General features: G+C 40.0%; 1 protein-coding gene across 8 annotated transcripts in view; it reads left to right on the forward strand.

Moving 5' to 3' along the window:
• The first annotated feature begins 2424 nt into the window (after positions 1–2424).
• PHLDB2 (pleckstrin homology like domain family B member 2) overlaps positions 2425–14039 on the forward strand; it is a 55652-nt gene continuing 44037 nt past the window's right edge. For 3 of the 8 annotated variants that reach the window (XM_087721442.1, XM_087721443.1, XM_087721447.1), the window contains exons 1-2: positions 2429–2570; positions 11872–11980. In XM_087721442.1, coding sequence (XP_087577568.1) covers positions 11935–11980 — 46 coding nt within the window. In that variant the 5' untranslated portion in view covers positions 2429–2570; positions 11872–11934. Of the gene's footprint in view, positions 2571–11871; positions 11981–13844; positions 13931–14039 lie in introns of those variants that run through there. The other 5 variants (XM_087721445.1, XM_087721448.1, XM_087721449.1 and 2 more) reach the window with 4 other exon arrangements.

Consider the following 14039-nt stretch of genomic DNA (forward strand, 5'->3'; position numbering starts at 1 on the left):
TTGGCCCTTTACGCAACTCGCCACATGGCATCTGAGAACTCAACCAAACCTGGATTCAAAACGCAGCCTAAAGAGTTGCCCCTGCATGGCCCCATGGGAGTCTGACAACCAATCAGAATACAAGCTCAAGATCAAAGACCAGAGGGGGATAAAACCAGGGACTCAGCATCTCAGTTGGCCTTTCCCGTCTCTTCTCCACCAACACTGAAGCATGTGATCACCTTTTCTGTTCAGGATTCAAGCCATGTGGTCCTGTCCACCATTAAAACCATCTTTCCAAGCAGCCTCCATGTCTCCAGTGTCTTTTTCCCCACTTGGAGCCGAACCCAGAAGGACATTTCTTCCAATAGGAGCTACATTCACCAGTACAGGGATAGATTGAACAGACTGTAATATTTGTCTTAAATAATTTTGCAAAGAAACAACTAGAATAAAGATACCAGAACAAAATCGAATTATTGTAATACCTTAATAAAGGAACTTGCTTAGCAATTGTAACATTAATTTGATCATCCACAGAACAAACTTTTGAAAGATATTTTAAAACTGTAACTTCATGCAGCCTCTGCCCTATTTCTCTACAATTCAGTTCAAAATGATGGTTTTGACCTTTAAAATCCTTCATGGCATAGGGCCAGATTATCTGAGGGACTGCTTCTTCTTGATTATATGATCCTGCACCTCAGATTCAGCAGAAAAAGCATGGGATGGGTCATGTCTACAAGTATGAGATACTTGGTGGGTCTCTGGAGGTGGGCCTTCTCTGTTGTGGTGACCACTTTGGAATAGTACTTCCCTCCTCCCCCAGGGAGGTTGGCTCCATCTGTGTTGGATTTTTTTGGAAATCTCCCAAAACCGGTTATGTCATCAGACTTGGGTGTCCTGAAGATGTGTGAGATCCTGAGGTGGCCCCATTGTTGTTAATACTGCTAATTTTCTCTAAGCCTTGTTATTTTTTAAAAAAATAAGTTTTTAAATATTTATTATTTTATTATTTTGTTGTATATCATCCAGAGTTACTTTCTGTGAGACGGGTGGTCATATACGTTTTATAAACAAACAAATATTTTATCTTTTCTTTCTTGCACTGTGAACAGCTGGGCAGATCTTTCAGGTTTATCTTACAATGCCCAAGTTGTAGCAGTGCAAGGCAGAAATATGTTGTACTGTATAAAACTCTGAACCTAAATTTGGCAAAGGGTTCAGATGACAAAATTATTTTGTTGGGTTCATGATGTATTTGATTGCATTTGTCTGGAACAGAATTTTCCAGGATGCCCAACAAAATAATTTTAGGAGCTTTGACCTAGAGGACCTCAAAGAGAGTAGAAATGTTAAGAGAGTCTCTGTCTACATTCTTGCAGCCTCTTGTGAAGACGGCGAAAAAAAACACAGCTGGATTCATGTGGGAGTGGGGCTCCAGCAGACATCCTTTTCCTGTCAGTCTGAGCGCCGTCCAACTTCTGGACGGGAGGAGAACAAGGAGGGAGAGGAAAAGCCAAGTATTTTCTCTCTCCTCCCCCCACCCCACTTTCTGGCTCGCCTTTCTTAAAACCCAGGTCTATTTTTCTGCTGATGTCAGAGCGATAGGAAGCTGACTCAGGGTGAAAAACTGTTTGCTGTTTTCCTAGCCTGCGCTTTGCAGAGAATCGGTCCAAAGTTTACAGGATAAATTTGTCAAGCTGAAAGCAACACCCTTCACCCCGCTCCGGGTGCATTTTTCGAGAGATTTGTTTGCATGATGTCACCAGAGAGTAATTCTGGCGGGGAATTTTTTCTTAAATCACCAACCAGGAGCTGTGCCGTTACAGTAAATCAACTCTCTTTTTGCAATGCGCCCTCCAGCGCTCGGGTAAACAGAAGGTACAAGTGGTGGCTGATACGAACCATATGGCATATACGGCCGTACTGCACCTTTAAAGTCACTTCCAGGAGGTCTGAAGGAAAGGCTGCTCACCGGACCAAACGATTCTTTCCATGGCAGAGCTGAAGACAATGCTTTTTCTTTGCCACTTAGAAAAAACTTTAGCCAAACTTAGCTACCGGGTATAAATTAAAAGCGCAAATTGCATTTTCTGGAATGCTTTATAAGTGCATGTATGCAATTGGAAATTAGTATAAAACACTCCAAGATATTACTTCTCTTGGTACTTCAAAGTCACGATTCAGGGCACGTAAAACGGATGCAGAGCGATCCGGTGAAAAGCTGTTCAAACGCCTCTTACACCCACGAGAATATGAGCCCGAGATTACAGTTTCTCTTCCTCTCCCACCCACCCCCCCTTTTAATATGTTCTTCGGTCCTGCCTTCTAACTCTTCTCCCGAAGGGAACGAACCATTCTAAGAGCGGGAGGGGTGGTGGCTTGCTTCTTCTGTTGGAGAACGGAGGTGGGGTACCCTAATGGGCGGGACTGATTGTTGCTTCGGTTTAGCTTGTGGGGGAGGAGAAGGAGGGGGCTGGATCCTGTCCGGCTCGGAAGGGAAGACTCCGCTGAAGCAAGTGACGGAAAACGACTTTCTGGAGGGGATCGGAGAGAGAAGGATGCACGGTAACCTGGAGGACGAAGAGGTGAGTGTGGATCGACGCTGGGACCCAGGCAGCTTTTGTCCTGCGCGCGGGAGCCAGCAGAGGATCTGACTGGGTGGGAAGGCAGGGAAAAGAGGCATCGCTTGAGAAAGGATTCCCTGGCTTGAATCCGCGGAGTCCGGAAATCGAGCAAGCAGTGCCGGAGGAAACGTTTAACACTGGTCCCTTGTTTCTTCCCCCTCCCCCTCTATTTACCCTCTAGTATTACTATTTTAAAGCTCAGGCTCTTCGCACTTCTTTCCCCGCTTTGCTTTTATTCTCAGGAGGCAGCCTGTTTTGTCTGAATTGGGGTGAATGTTTAGCTGGGCGGTGCTTTCCATGAATTAAAAGGGGGGGATCTTTCCGTCCTTTTCTTTAGCAATCCGGGATGCTTTTTATTTTTTCCCCCGTTTCCAAGTTCCGCACATGTCTGCTGCCGGATTGCTTAGATGAGGTATCCAACCTTTCGGATTAAAATGGGACAGTCAGTGTTTGAAAAACCGAAGTACTGCTGACTTGGTGTAACTGTTTCCCTTCGCTGGGAATAATGTGCTAAGCAAAAGATTTGGCTGGATCCCCTGGAATTGAGGAGATTAGCGCTTGCTTTGAGACAGATTTTATGAAAATATAGAACTAAGCAATTTTCTTTCACCCAGGTAGCATTTGATTTTTAAGTACTACTTCCCCCAGGGATTCCTTGCTATTAGTTGTGCTTGAAAAAAACCAAAGCTTTTTTTATTGCCTCTCCCTCTGGGAATTTTTAATACAGCAAAGTAGGTTTTCCAATAGTGGAAATTAAAATAGAGAAAGGGGCATTGCACTACAAGAAACCAGCAAATGAAGATGTATAGTCACTGTAGGCAAAGGTATGCATTGATTTGTTTGTTAAATTTATATTGCCACCTATCTCACTCAAAGTGACACTGTATGATGTACAATGAAGCCAACAATCAAAACATTATATAAAACTACTTACAAACAATGTATGAAAGATAAGAGAAAGGAGGTAGAAGCACATCTTTCAATATTGGCCAAGAGCTGAAAGGACAGCCGTTTCAGGCTCAGTCTATACTAAGCCAAAATAGGTTTTGATGTTCTTTTAGAAGGGCTCAAGCTAATGACATTGGAAGGAAGCTTTTTGACTTTCTCCAGTGATATCCTTTTGCAAGTCCATCGTAATTTCTCCACTTTGCCAAGTGGTTCTTTGGCACAGTGGGAGAAAGATAATTTGGGTGAATAAAATGACTGATCACATATTTGTGGTGCTTTATGAATTGGAAACTTTTTAGTCCATTGGCCTAACATAGTCTTACCATGCTGACTTCCTTATCACATAGAGCCTTAAAGAAGGCTCCCTACATTTCTTCTAAGTCCAACATGTCATTTGTTGAAAGCATGCCTGCCAGGATAATTCCAATTAAGTTACAAATCTTTAGAAAGTAATAAATCTTTAAATTATTCTTTAAGGTCCTGTAGATGAAATAAAACATGTGGGATAAAAATGGTCTAGTCTAATAGATGGATTCTAAGATCTGGGAGATAGACATTTAAATCTTATAACTGTTTAAAACTTCAGGGTTGTCTTCCTAATTGAATTCATAAAAACTGTTTATTGGTTTTTTTATGCTATTGCATGTGGCAACTTGTGCAGGAGAGATGCTGAAATAACTTCATTTTCCTATGGAAGAAGTACAGAGAAGTATGAGGCATTTCAAATTTCAAAGTTACTATTGATGTTATCCAGAGTTGTTTTAATGACATCTAAACAACTATATATGTAAAAAGAATGGTAAAACATTCTGCATTTTGCAAAGTAGTGGACAGAATAGCAGTTATATATGAAAGATGTTATTATGTCACTGTTAGATTCCCTTAACTATTGTTCCAGTCTACCAGTGTTTTGTAGGTGACTGATTTGGTAATGCTGGTCTTATGTACTAAGCAGAGCTTTAAATATACACATAATAATTAACTGCCTTGCAGAACTATGTTAACTGCCGTGGAAAGCAAGTTATAGAGCTTTGATGTCAGCTTGATTCTTGTTCCTACTTTGACACAACTAAATGGGAGGTTGAGAGAGCCTCTTTCATGGAATAAGTTCTTGAAGTTTTCTAAAATCAAAAGTTTAGCAGCTCTTCTTTCAAAAAGTGGGTGGGTAGTGGGAGATGGACTTAAATATTCTGAATCAAGAAAAAACTTCTCTTGAGCCTGGCCTTTAGAAGATGATAGTAAGTTGACCCAAGATTGCTTGGGAAGCACATCTTGTTCTGTAGCCTGTGCCTGAGGCACTGATAGCCTATTTTACATATAATTGCCCTACTGATAAAGGAAATAAAAGTTACAAATATTTCAGCAACATATTTAAAATGCTTTCAGAATTTCACACATTTCAAGGACCAGACATTTGCAACTAGAAATCAGTGTATTTTCCTGCCATCAATATCTTTTTTATAGTACATGTGTGTCTTTCTTATCAACCTTTCAGATGGCAGTGAAACTGGAAAGCTACAACAGCACTGAAAAAGTGACTTATGACCATTTTTCAGACTTACAACCATTGCAGCTTCCCTTTGGTCTCATAGTGAAAATTCAGATGCTTGGCAACTAGCATTTATTTATGACAGTTGCAGTGTCCTGGAGTCATATGATCATTTTTTGCAAGAAAGGTCAATAGGGAAACTGGATGCACTTAACAGTATTAACTTAACAGCTGCAGTGATTCACTTAACTGTGGCAAGAAATGGAAAATGGGCAAAATTCACAACATCTGTCTTGCTTAGCAACAGAAATTTTGGACTCAATTCGGCTCCTAAGACAAGGAGTGTCTGTAATTAATATGTGTCCGTAACTTGCTTTGTTAAATATATGTTTAAGATCTAATTGATTGTAAAGAATTACTCATGACTATAAAACCCTATGACTCATTGATTATCCTTTGAGACAAAGGTATGTAGTGCAGTCTGATACGATCAGAATGAATATTAAGCCAACCACATTTTTTTTTACTCCAATGCTACATGATCACATGATCATCTAAAAAAGTATATATCATAAATATAAAAATAATTGTAGTGGCAAACAAACATTGAGTAGGTATTTACTTATAGATAAACAAAATGATCATGTATGGACAAAAACATGAGTGATCTCCACTTTCTAACGGCTTCTCTATTCTCTTTGCTTATGGAAAGACAGAAAAATCATATTGGGTTAACTTAAGGGGGGGGGACAGACAGACAAACAAACAAACAAGTAAACATAGTTTTAATGTAGGTAGGTAGGTTGATACTATGCAAAAAAAATCTATTGCAGTAAGTCCTACTGATCACAAAGGAACTTATTTCTGATATATTGCTATTCAAACTGCCTTCATAGAAATGAATAGGATGGGAAGGGAGCCAACTCCTCACAGCCTTCTAGAATTGTCTATATAAACCAGGGATGTCAGAATTGCAGCCCGTGGGCCAGTTGTGTCACGCACTGGTCATGCCCCCCCCCCCCCCGGTTTAGCAAAGGGGGATACATCACATGACAATGTGACACTGCACGTTTGACACCCCTGACATAAACTGTCAGACTTTAAGGTTGGAATATTTTAAGGAATATTTAATATTAATATTGAATTAAACATATCTTGCGTGTCGTCTCAATCCCGGTAAACTTGTTAAACTAAATTCTGGATAATGGAAGCACTAGCAAATCAATTAGCAATAGCTGATGAAGCTGCCTAAATAATTAAAATTAATCACAATTTAGAGTTCAGATGAAATACTTCCAATCTGCTGATACCTGGAAAGAAATAGAAAATTAGGTTTAGACCAGTGGTTTTCAATCTTTTTTTGGCCATGCCCCACCTAAGCATCCCTAAAATCATGATGGCCCCTCCCCCTCTGTGATATATAATTATTACTTTACTCAAAAAGTGAGCTCTACTCACGCGGAGAAAGCCTTAAAGTCCATTAACTTGGTTTAAACAAGGTTCAAATTGCTCCCATTAAAAATTAAATTGCCCCTGTGGGGCATGGGCCCCATGTTGGGAACCACTGGTTTAGACCTATATGAGGTATTATATAGCAGTGATAGCGTCATACAGAAATGTCAAGCACCCTTGTCGGGATCGCGCTCCAGAAAAGCTGAACTCCCAGGTTCTAGCGCACATGCGCGCCCAACAATCAGCTGGCTGGCACGTATGTGCACACCAGTTTTCAGCACTGCCATGCGTGCGGACAGCTGATTGTCATGTGTGTATGCATGCCAGAAACCCGGAAGACAAACAGGCAAGGCTGCGTGTGCCGGGCGACGTGGCTTCGTGTGCCACTTTGGACACACGTGCCATAGGTTCGCCATCACGGTTATATAGGCTTTGGTTGTTCTGTTTTCTTTCTCTTGCTTCATTGTACTGTACACAAGGCAGAAAGCTCTTACAACCCACATGGTTCTCCTCATGTTTGCTGCATTCCACCCTCTGGAAATGTGCATTTATTAACTAAACAGAGATAGTAACTTTTCCTCAATCTTAAAGCCTGGAAAGAGCATTGGCTGTCATTTTTATAAGGCTCTTTGCCAAATGGGAGAATAGTGTGCAGGTGGGTCTGAGGTGCTCATTGTTCGGGGGAAAATGGTTCACCTTCCACTTTAAAGTGTTCTGTCTGTTCCTTGAATAATCACTTCAGCCTTTGAAATAATTTTAGCTATTGTGAATGAAGGGAATATTTCTGTGCATGAAAGTGAATATGGTATGAGTTTGAGAAGATTGACAGGGGCTATTTGCATATCTGAGCCACTTTATTGGTGGCATCTCATCCCATAGCATGCTGACCTAGTTCCTTTTTTGAGCTGAGTCCATCATTTATAAATATGTGTATAATCCCTATTGAGTGTATGCCACTTTTTCCACTTGTGGTTGATTTTATTACTTACATTGGCAGAAGTTTTCTTTCTCCCTTTAAGGCAATAAAATAGTATGCTTGGTTAAAACTTCTTACTCCTTTGAATTTTATTTTCTTAGAAAGTTCAAATGCAAATGATTATCTTAGTATCTTTCAGAGAGACTGATAGAATTCTTTTGATAAATATTTATAAAGCTGTGGGAGTTAAACTGTCTTGCTTTCGCCTAAATATTCTAATGTGTAGGAGCAGAAATATGTTTAGACTAACTGCTCTATGAACTCATGAGCCTATTTAAGGGGGAACATGAATAGACCTTTTAGCATTTGTTATACTTTCAATGCCTGTTTTAGATCACTCATCTATGACATATATTTTCAATGCAGCAGACAAAAAGGGGAGTCGTTTAATAATCTTTGGTGAGAGCACACTTCAACACTGCATAATAACATGAAGATGGGAGTGTGTAGACATGTTTGCAGGTTTTCTCTCAAGAAGGCCCCACAGAATTCATTTGACTTTGTTCCTAATTAAATGAATATAAGGTCGTAACTACATGTTAATAATGTGTTCCTGTGATCTTCCCTGTGGTCCTTTCAGATGATTCAGTAGCAATTTTGTTTTTGCTTTCCTCCAGAGTCATTTAACATGTTTGTTGTTGCAGATAGCACAAGTGTTGTATGTATGTATGTATATGTGTGTGTGTGTGTATGTATGTATGTATATATATGTGTGTGTGTGTATGTATGTATGTATATATATATGTGTGTGTGTGTGTGTGTTTTTTTATTTTATTTGTGCTGATAAATAAATAAAGGGAGACTAGTATAGATCTATTTCAAGCTATTTAGCTCTCATCAGCTAGCCATACCCTTACTGGGATTTGAACCTGGGCATTTTTACATACTAGGCAGACTTCTTAGCCATTAGGCCACAGGCTCTTATCCGTTATCAGCGAAGCCAGGGTGAAAGGTATCTATTAGAGTTTTACAACCCCTGGTAAGCCCCAATTATGGGAGGAAGCTAACTGCTTCCATCATCTGTCAATCGGCTCGTCACAAGAGTCCATCACGACAGAAACCCAATGTTTTTTTACTGTTGCCTTTGTTATATTTGTGTTTTTTTATTTGTGCTGTACTCTTTTATTGTACTCTTGTGACGAGCCGATTGACAGATGATGGAAGCAGTTAGCTTCCTCCCATAATTGGGGCTTACCAGGGGTTGTAAAACTCTATACATACATACATACATACACACACATACACACACACACATACACACACACACACATATATATGTATACGTATATATGTATGCCATCCATCTCACTGATACTGCAACTTTAGGCCACTTACAATAAAATAAAAAGTTAAAAGGTGCTAAAAATAATTAAAATTAGAAAAATTGAATAGAGAAGTTAAAAGTTCACCAGCTGAGATGCCGAGGGAGAGTCTTAGTCAGATTTGCTGATTTGCTGGGATGAGTTTGAGTTTGTCACCCCTGAGGAAGTGGACAAGGCCATGGGAGCGATGAGTGCCTCCACCTGCTTACTGGATCCGTGCCCCTCCTGGCTTGTCTCGACCAGCAGGGAGGTAACACGAGGTTGGCTCCAGATGATTACGAACGCATCTTTACAGGAGGGGTCTTTCCCACAACCATTAAAGGAAGCGGTGGTAAGGCTCAAGAAGCCTTCTCTGGACCCAGCTATTCTTAAGAACTATCGTCCTGTCTCCAACCTTCCTTTTTTGGGAAAGGTTGTTGAGAAGGTGGTGGCGCTTCAACTCCGACGGACCTTGAATGAAGCAGATTATCTAGACTCCTTTCAGTCTGGTTTCAGGCCTGGGTACAGCACAGAAACCGCTTTGGTCGCACTGACCGATGATCTCTGGCGGGCCAGGGATAGAGGACATTCCTCTATCCTAGTGCTTCTTGACCTCTCAGCAGCCTTCGATATCATTGACCATGGTATCCTTCTGCGACTGTTGGAGGAGATGGGACTGAGAGATACCGTTTTACGGTGGTTCTCCTCTTACCTCTCTGACAGGTTGCAGTCGGTGTTGGTTGGGGGACACAGGTTGACCCCCTAGGCCCCTTAAATGTGGTGTGCCGCAGGGCTCGGTCTTGTCCCCCCTCCTATTTAACATCTACATGAAGCTGCTGGGCGAGATCATTCGGCAGCACGGGGTTAAGTATCATCAGTATGCTGATGATACACAATTGTACCTCTCTGCCCCATGCCAGCTCAGTGTAGCGGCGGACGTGATGTACCGATGCCTGGAAGCTGTCAGGAACTGGATGGGGGTGAACAAACTCGTACTCAATCCCGACAAGACTGAGTGGCTGTGGATGTTGCCCCCGAAGGACAGTCCATCCTTGATCCTGGGGGATGAAAACTTACACCCCTCAGAGAGGGCCCGCAATCTGGGAGTCCTCCTGGATTCACAGCTGACGCTGGAACACCATTTGTCGGCTGTGACCAGGGGGGCCTTTGCCCAGGTTCGCCTGGTGCATCAATTGCGGCCCTACTTGGATCGGGAGGCACTCGAAATGGTCACTCACACCATAGTCACCTCAAGGCTGGATTACTGCAACGCGCTCTACATGGGGCTACCCTTGAAAAGTGTTCGGAGACTGCAACTAGTCCAGATTGCAGCCGGGCGAGTGATATTGAGTGTACCTAAGTACACCCACATTACACCTATCCTCCGCGAGCTGCACTGGTTACCTATTGGTCTCCGGACGCAATTCAAGGTGTTGGTTATCACCTTTAAAGCCCTACATCGCTTATGGCCAGCATACCTGTGAGACCGCCTACTGCCACATTCCTCCCAACGGCCGGTGAGATCCCACAGGGTGGGCCTCCTTCAGATGCCATCAGCCAGACAATGTCGGCTGGTGGCTCCCCGGAGGAGAGCCTTCCCTGTGGCTGCTCCAACCCTTTGGAATGAGCTACCCCCAGAAATCCGGACCTTACCCACTCTCATGGCCTTCAGAAAAGCTGTTAAAACCTGGCTATTCAGGCAGGCCTGGGGCTGTTGACCTCATTGTTGAGGTCCAGCCCCGATCATAACGAATGTATGTGTGTTGATTTTAACCTGTTCTTTATTTTATTTTATTTTATTTTCATTTTTTATTATTCCTTCCCTTCGTTGTAAGCCACCCGGAGTCCTCCGGGATTGGGCGGCCTATAAATCGTACCAATAAAATAAATAAATAAATAAATAAATAAATAAATAAATAAATAAATAAATAAAGTTAAAAATTAAGATAATAGACATTTTGGGGTTGATAATCTTCTTTAGCCCCTCAACCAACCCCAATGTAACAGGTTCTGTTTGGGGCCTCTGGCCAAACAGCACAGCCATAGCTATTCCAGAAGGCCAGGAATGTGAGGGCAAACTTCACCTCTAATGGCAGAATATTCCAGAGGGCGGGAGTCCACAGCAGAAAAGGTTCTTCTCCTGGATCCTGCCAGTCAAAATTCTTTGGTTGACAAGATCTGAAGTAGCCTTTTTCACTGGAACAAGTAAGGTAGGTTATTACCATTGGGGTGAGGCAGTCCAACTGTAGCTTTCGCATACTCGTCAAGGATAGCCCCATGTAGAGCATGTTGTGGTAATACAGTTGGCAGATGACCACGACATGACTGACTCTCTACAGGGCCTCACCATCCAGGACAGGGCATAGCTGCCGTACAACATGAAGTTGCAGAAAGGTTCTCCTAAACATGACTGCCACCTACTCTTCGAGCAGGAATTGTGAATCTAGGAGAAGCCCCAGATTTTGCACTGGGTTTGTCGTGGATAGCGCAACCCCATCCAGAACTAAGGATGATAAATCTCAGGTCTTGAAGCCCCTTGAACTCTCCAGCTGAATCCTGTCGCGTCCCCCCCCCCAATCCAAATTGTATTCCATTCTAACTAGGGACCATCAAATTTGAAGGCTTCTATAATCCCGTTGCTTAATTGAAGGAAGAGCTGCTTATTAATAAATGGAACCAAGAGAAAATGCAAATAAATGGTCAAGCAGATTTTATTTTTATTAAAACTGAGATGATTGCATGGACACAAATACTGTAGATAACATTTTAAGTTGCCTTTTAGGTTTCAGTTCTACATTGTAAAAACACTGAAAGTATATTTATTCTATTATGCATCTCTCCTGTCTTCCTCACATTTCCTGCTTAAATTGTTGGTTATTTCCAGTTTCACTTACTGTTTGTTTCACAAGAGATTTGTTTGCTTTGGGTTTTTTTTCTTCTTTTTTGAGAACTTTAGGATTTTAAACATATTGTATATAAACTAGAAGTTTTTAGTTTAGAAAGCAAACTGTAATATTTTAATATATACTTAGTTTTTAAAGATATTTCAAAGTGTTGTTTATTATGAGCTTACTATTCTTGTGGTGTTGTTTACAGGTGTCAGAATTTGTTTTCATCTAATTTGGATGTAATAACCCATCTCTTTTGGCGAGCAGCAATATGATGCCAAATAGAAGTAATCTTGCTTACCACAGTCTTAGAACAGGTAATTCATTTCTTATGGTAATGCTTCTTTAGCATTTAATGTTCTAGAACTATTGATTAATTATGATGCAGTCCAAGTTAAACTAAGCTGTGTGCATGCTATCTCATTAATGATCAAAATAACGTATTCACCTGTAAAATGTTCAGAATTGCAATAGCTACAGGAGTCATGATTTGAATATATTCTGCACAACATAAACTTTGGTTTCCTATCCTCCTAATTAATGTTGAATCACTAGTTTTCTGCCTGTTTAGGAAACTAACAAGATAGCAAATGCATTGTTTCGGTATAACTTTAATTAGCAAGTACTTGTTTACCAACATGTGAAATAAGCTACTGTGCAGTGAAAGTTAATCAATTTCAACTCTAGTTGACCTACAGAGATCTTCTTTCCAAAACAAGCTGCTATGTTTGTGTTAACCTAGAAGTACCAATTAAGGCATAGCAGAAATCATATTTATGACAATATCATAAATAAGACATTTTTTAAAAAAAATTGTGGCTGAGTAAAATTAGCACTATTCATATTTTGCTTCTATGTTTACAATGTTATTTTTTTAGATTAAAAATATAGAGCTAGTTGTTAGGTTCCATTTTTCCTTTGTATTTTGCTTATGATGATGTACCATGGATATTTTTTTTAAAGTTATTATGCATGGGTGTATATTTATTGAACTGCTGTAAACTACTGTGAGTCTTTATTGATTCAGCAGTATACAAATAGTATAACTAAATAATTTTCCGTATTCCTTTATCTCCATTGAAATCAATGGACAAAGTATTGCATATAAGTACAAAATGCTGAAAATAACTCTTGGAATTACATTTGAAACACATGCAAATATTTCAATCTCTGGAATTTCCCAGATGATTTAGAGAGCTGCTGCTAATCAAAATAGACAATAGTGAGCAGGATTATTGCTTCCCCCTCTAAACCTCTTTTAATATTCCATATATTTAAACAGAACCAGATTTGCAGATGCTCAAAATCTGCTTTCAACAGCTTAATTTAACTTTAGAATGAATATAGAAACAACAATGAGCAGTTTAGAATATTGTACGTGTTAGCACTTTAATCAAATTATTCTTGTATGTGCTGGGTGGAGTAATGCAAAATTCTTGCTAATGCACAATATTTTCCATGCTTTATGCTGGATCATGTATTAGAAATAATGTTTATCAATCTGGTAACTATGATGATAATGATCCAGTTGAATAATGCCCCTTGTAGATTGATGAGCAATAAAATTCCTTTTCATGTTATGCATTGTTTTAAAATAGGTTTCTACTTGGTAGCCAAATTTCTCAATGAATCCAAAGAGCTTTGGAATAGGGAGAAAGATTGAAAAGCAATACTCAATCTATTCAGGAATCCTCTCCTTCTAATTGCATAAATGAGATAGCACACTGAGATATCTCCCCCTTACTCTTCAGTTATGTTGTATAAATTGGAATGTAAAGTTATTTGTCGGTGTTAGCATTTACAATTTTGAAGTCTTATTTTTCAGGGTTTTTGTACAATAAGAATGTAGTTGTTGTTGAAAAGGTTTAAATATATATATAAAGTAGGACAAGGTTTTCCCATAAAAGAGAAGTGTTTGTGACTATGTGACTCTGAATATTATATTATCACTAATTTAATGTCCACCCATTGCTTGTTGGGGGGCAAAATATGGGAAATCATTATAAGAACAAATTTAAGTGGCAAGAATTTACTTAACTTAATGCATAAATAAATTATTCCTGAAACTGAGACAGCTTTATAAGGCTGTTTCTGCCTTTTATCCAATACAATCTATTACCTACTTGTAAGTAAGAATCCTGACCCTTCCCCCAGCCATTCATTTTCTTTCTTTCTTTGCAGGCAGCTAAGATAAATAGCTTATACAGAAAATTTGTTTCTGGTGTACCACTAACATCATTGATTTGGTGGCATCTCATCTCACACAGGTCTATCTTGATTCTTTTTGTATAACGGGGCTGTTTAAAACAGTAATACTTTTTTAATCCTGTGATTTGAAAATAGTTTTTAAAATTACTCATCTTTATATTTACTGTA

Source organism: Thamnophis sirtalis, unplaced genomic scaffold, assembly GCF_051295495.1.
Source record: "Thamnophis sirtalis isolate CommonGarterSnake01/CBP01778 unplaced genomic scaffold, rThaSir2_p1.2 scaffold_8, whole genome shotgun sequence".
Taxonomy (NCBI): Eukaryota; Metazoa; Chordata; class Lepidosauria; order Squamata; family Natricidae; genus Thamnophis; species Thamnophis sirtalis.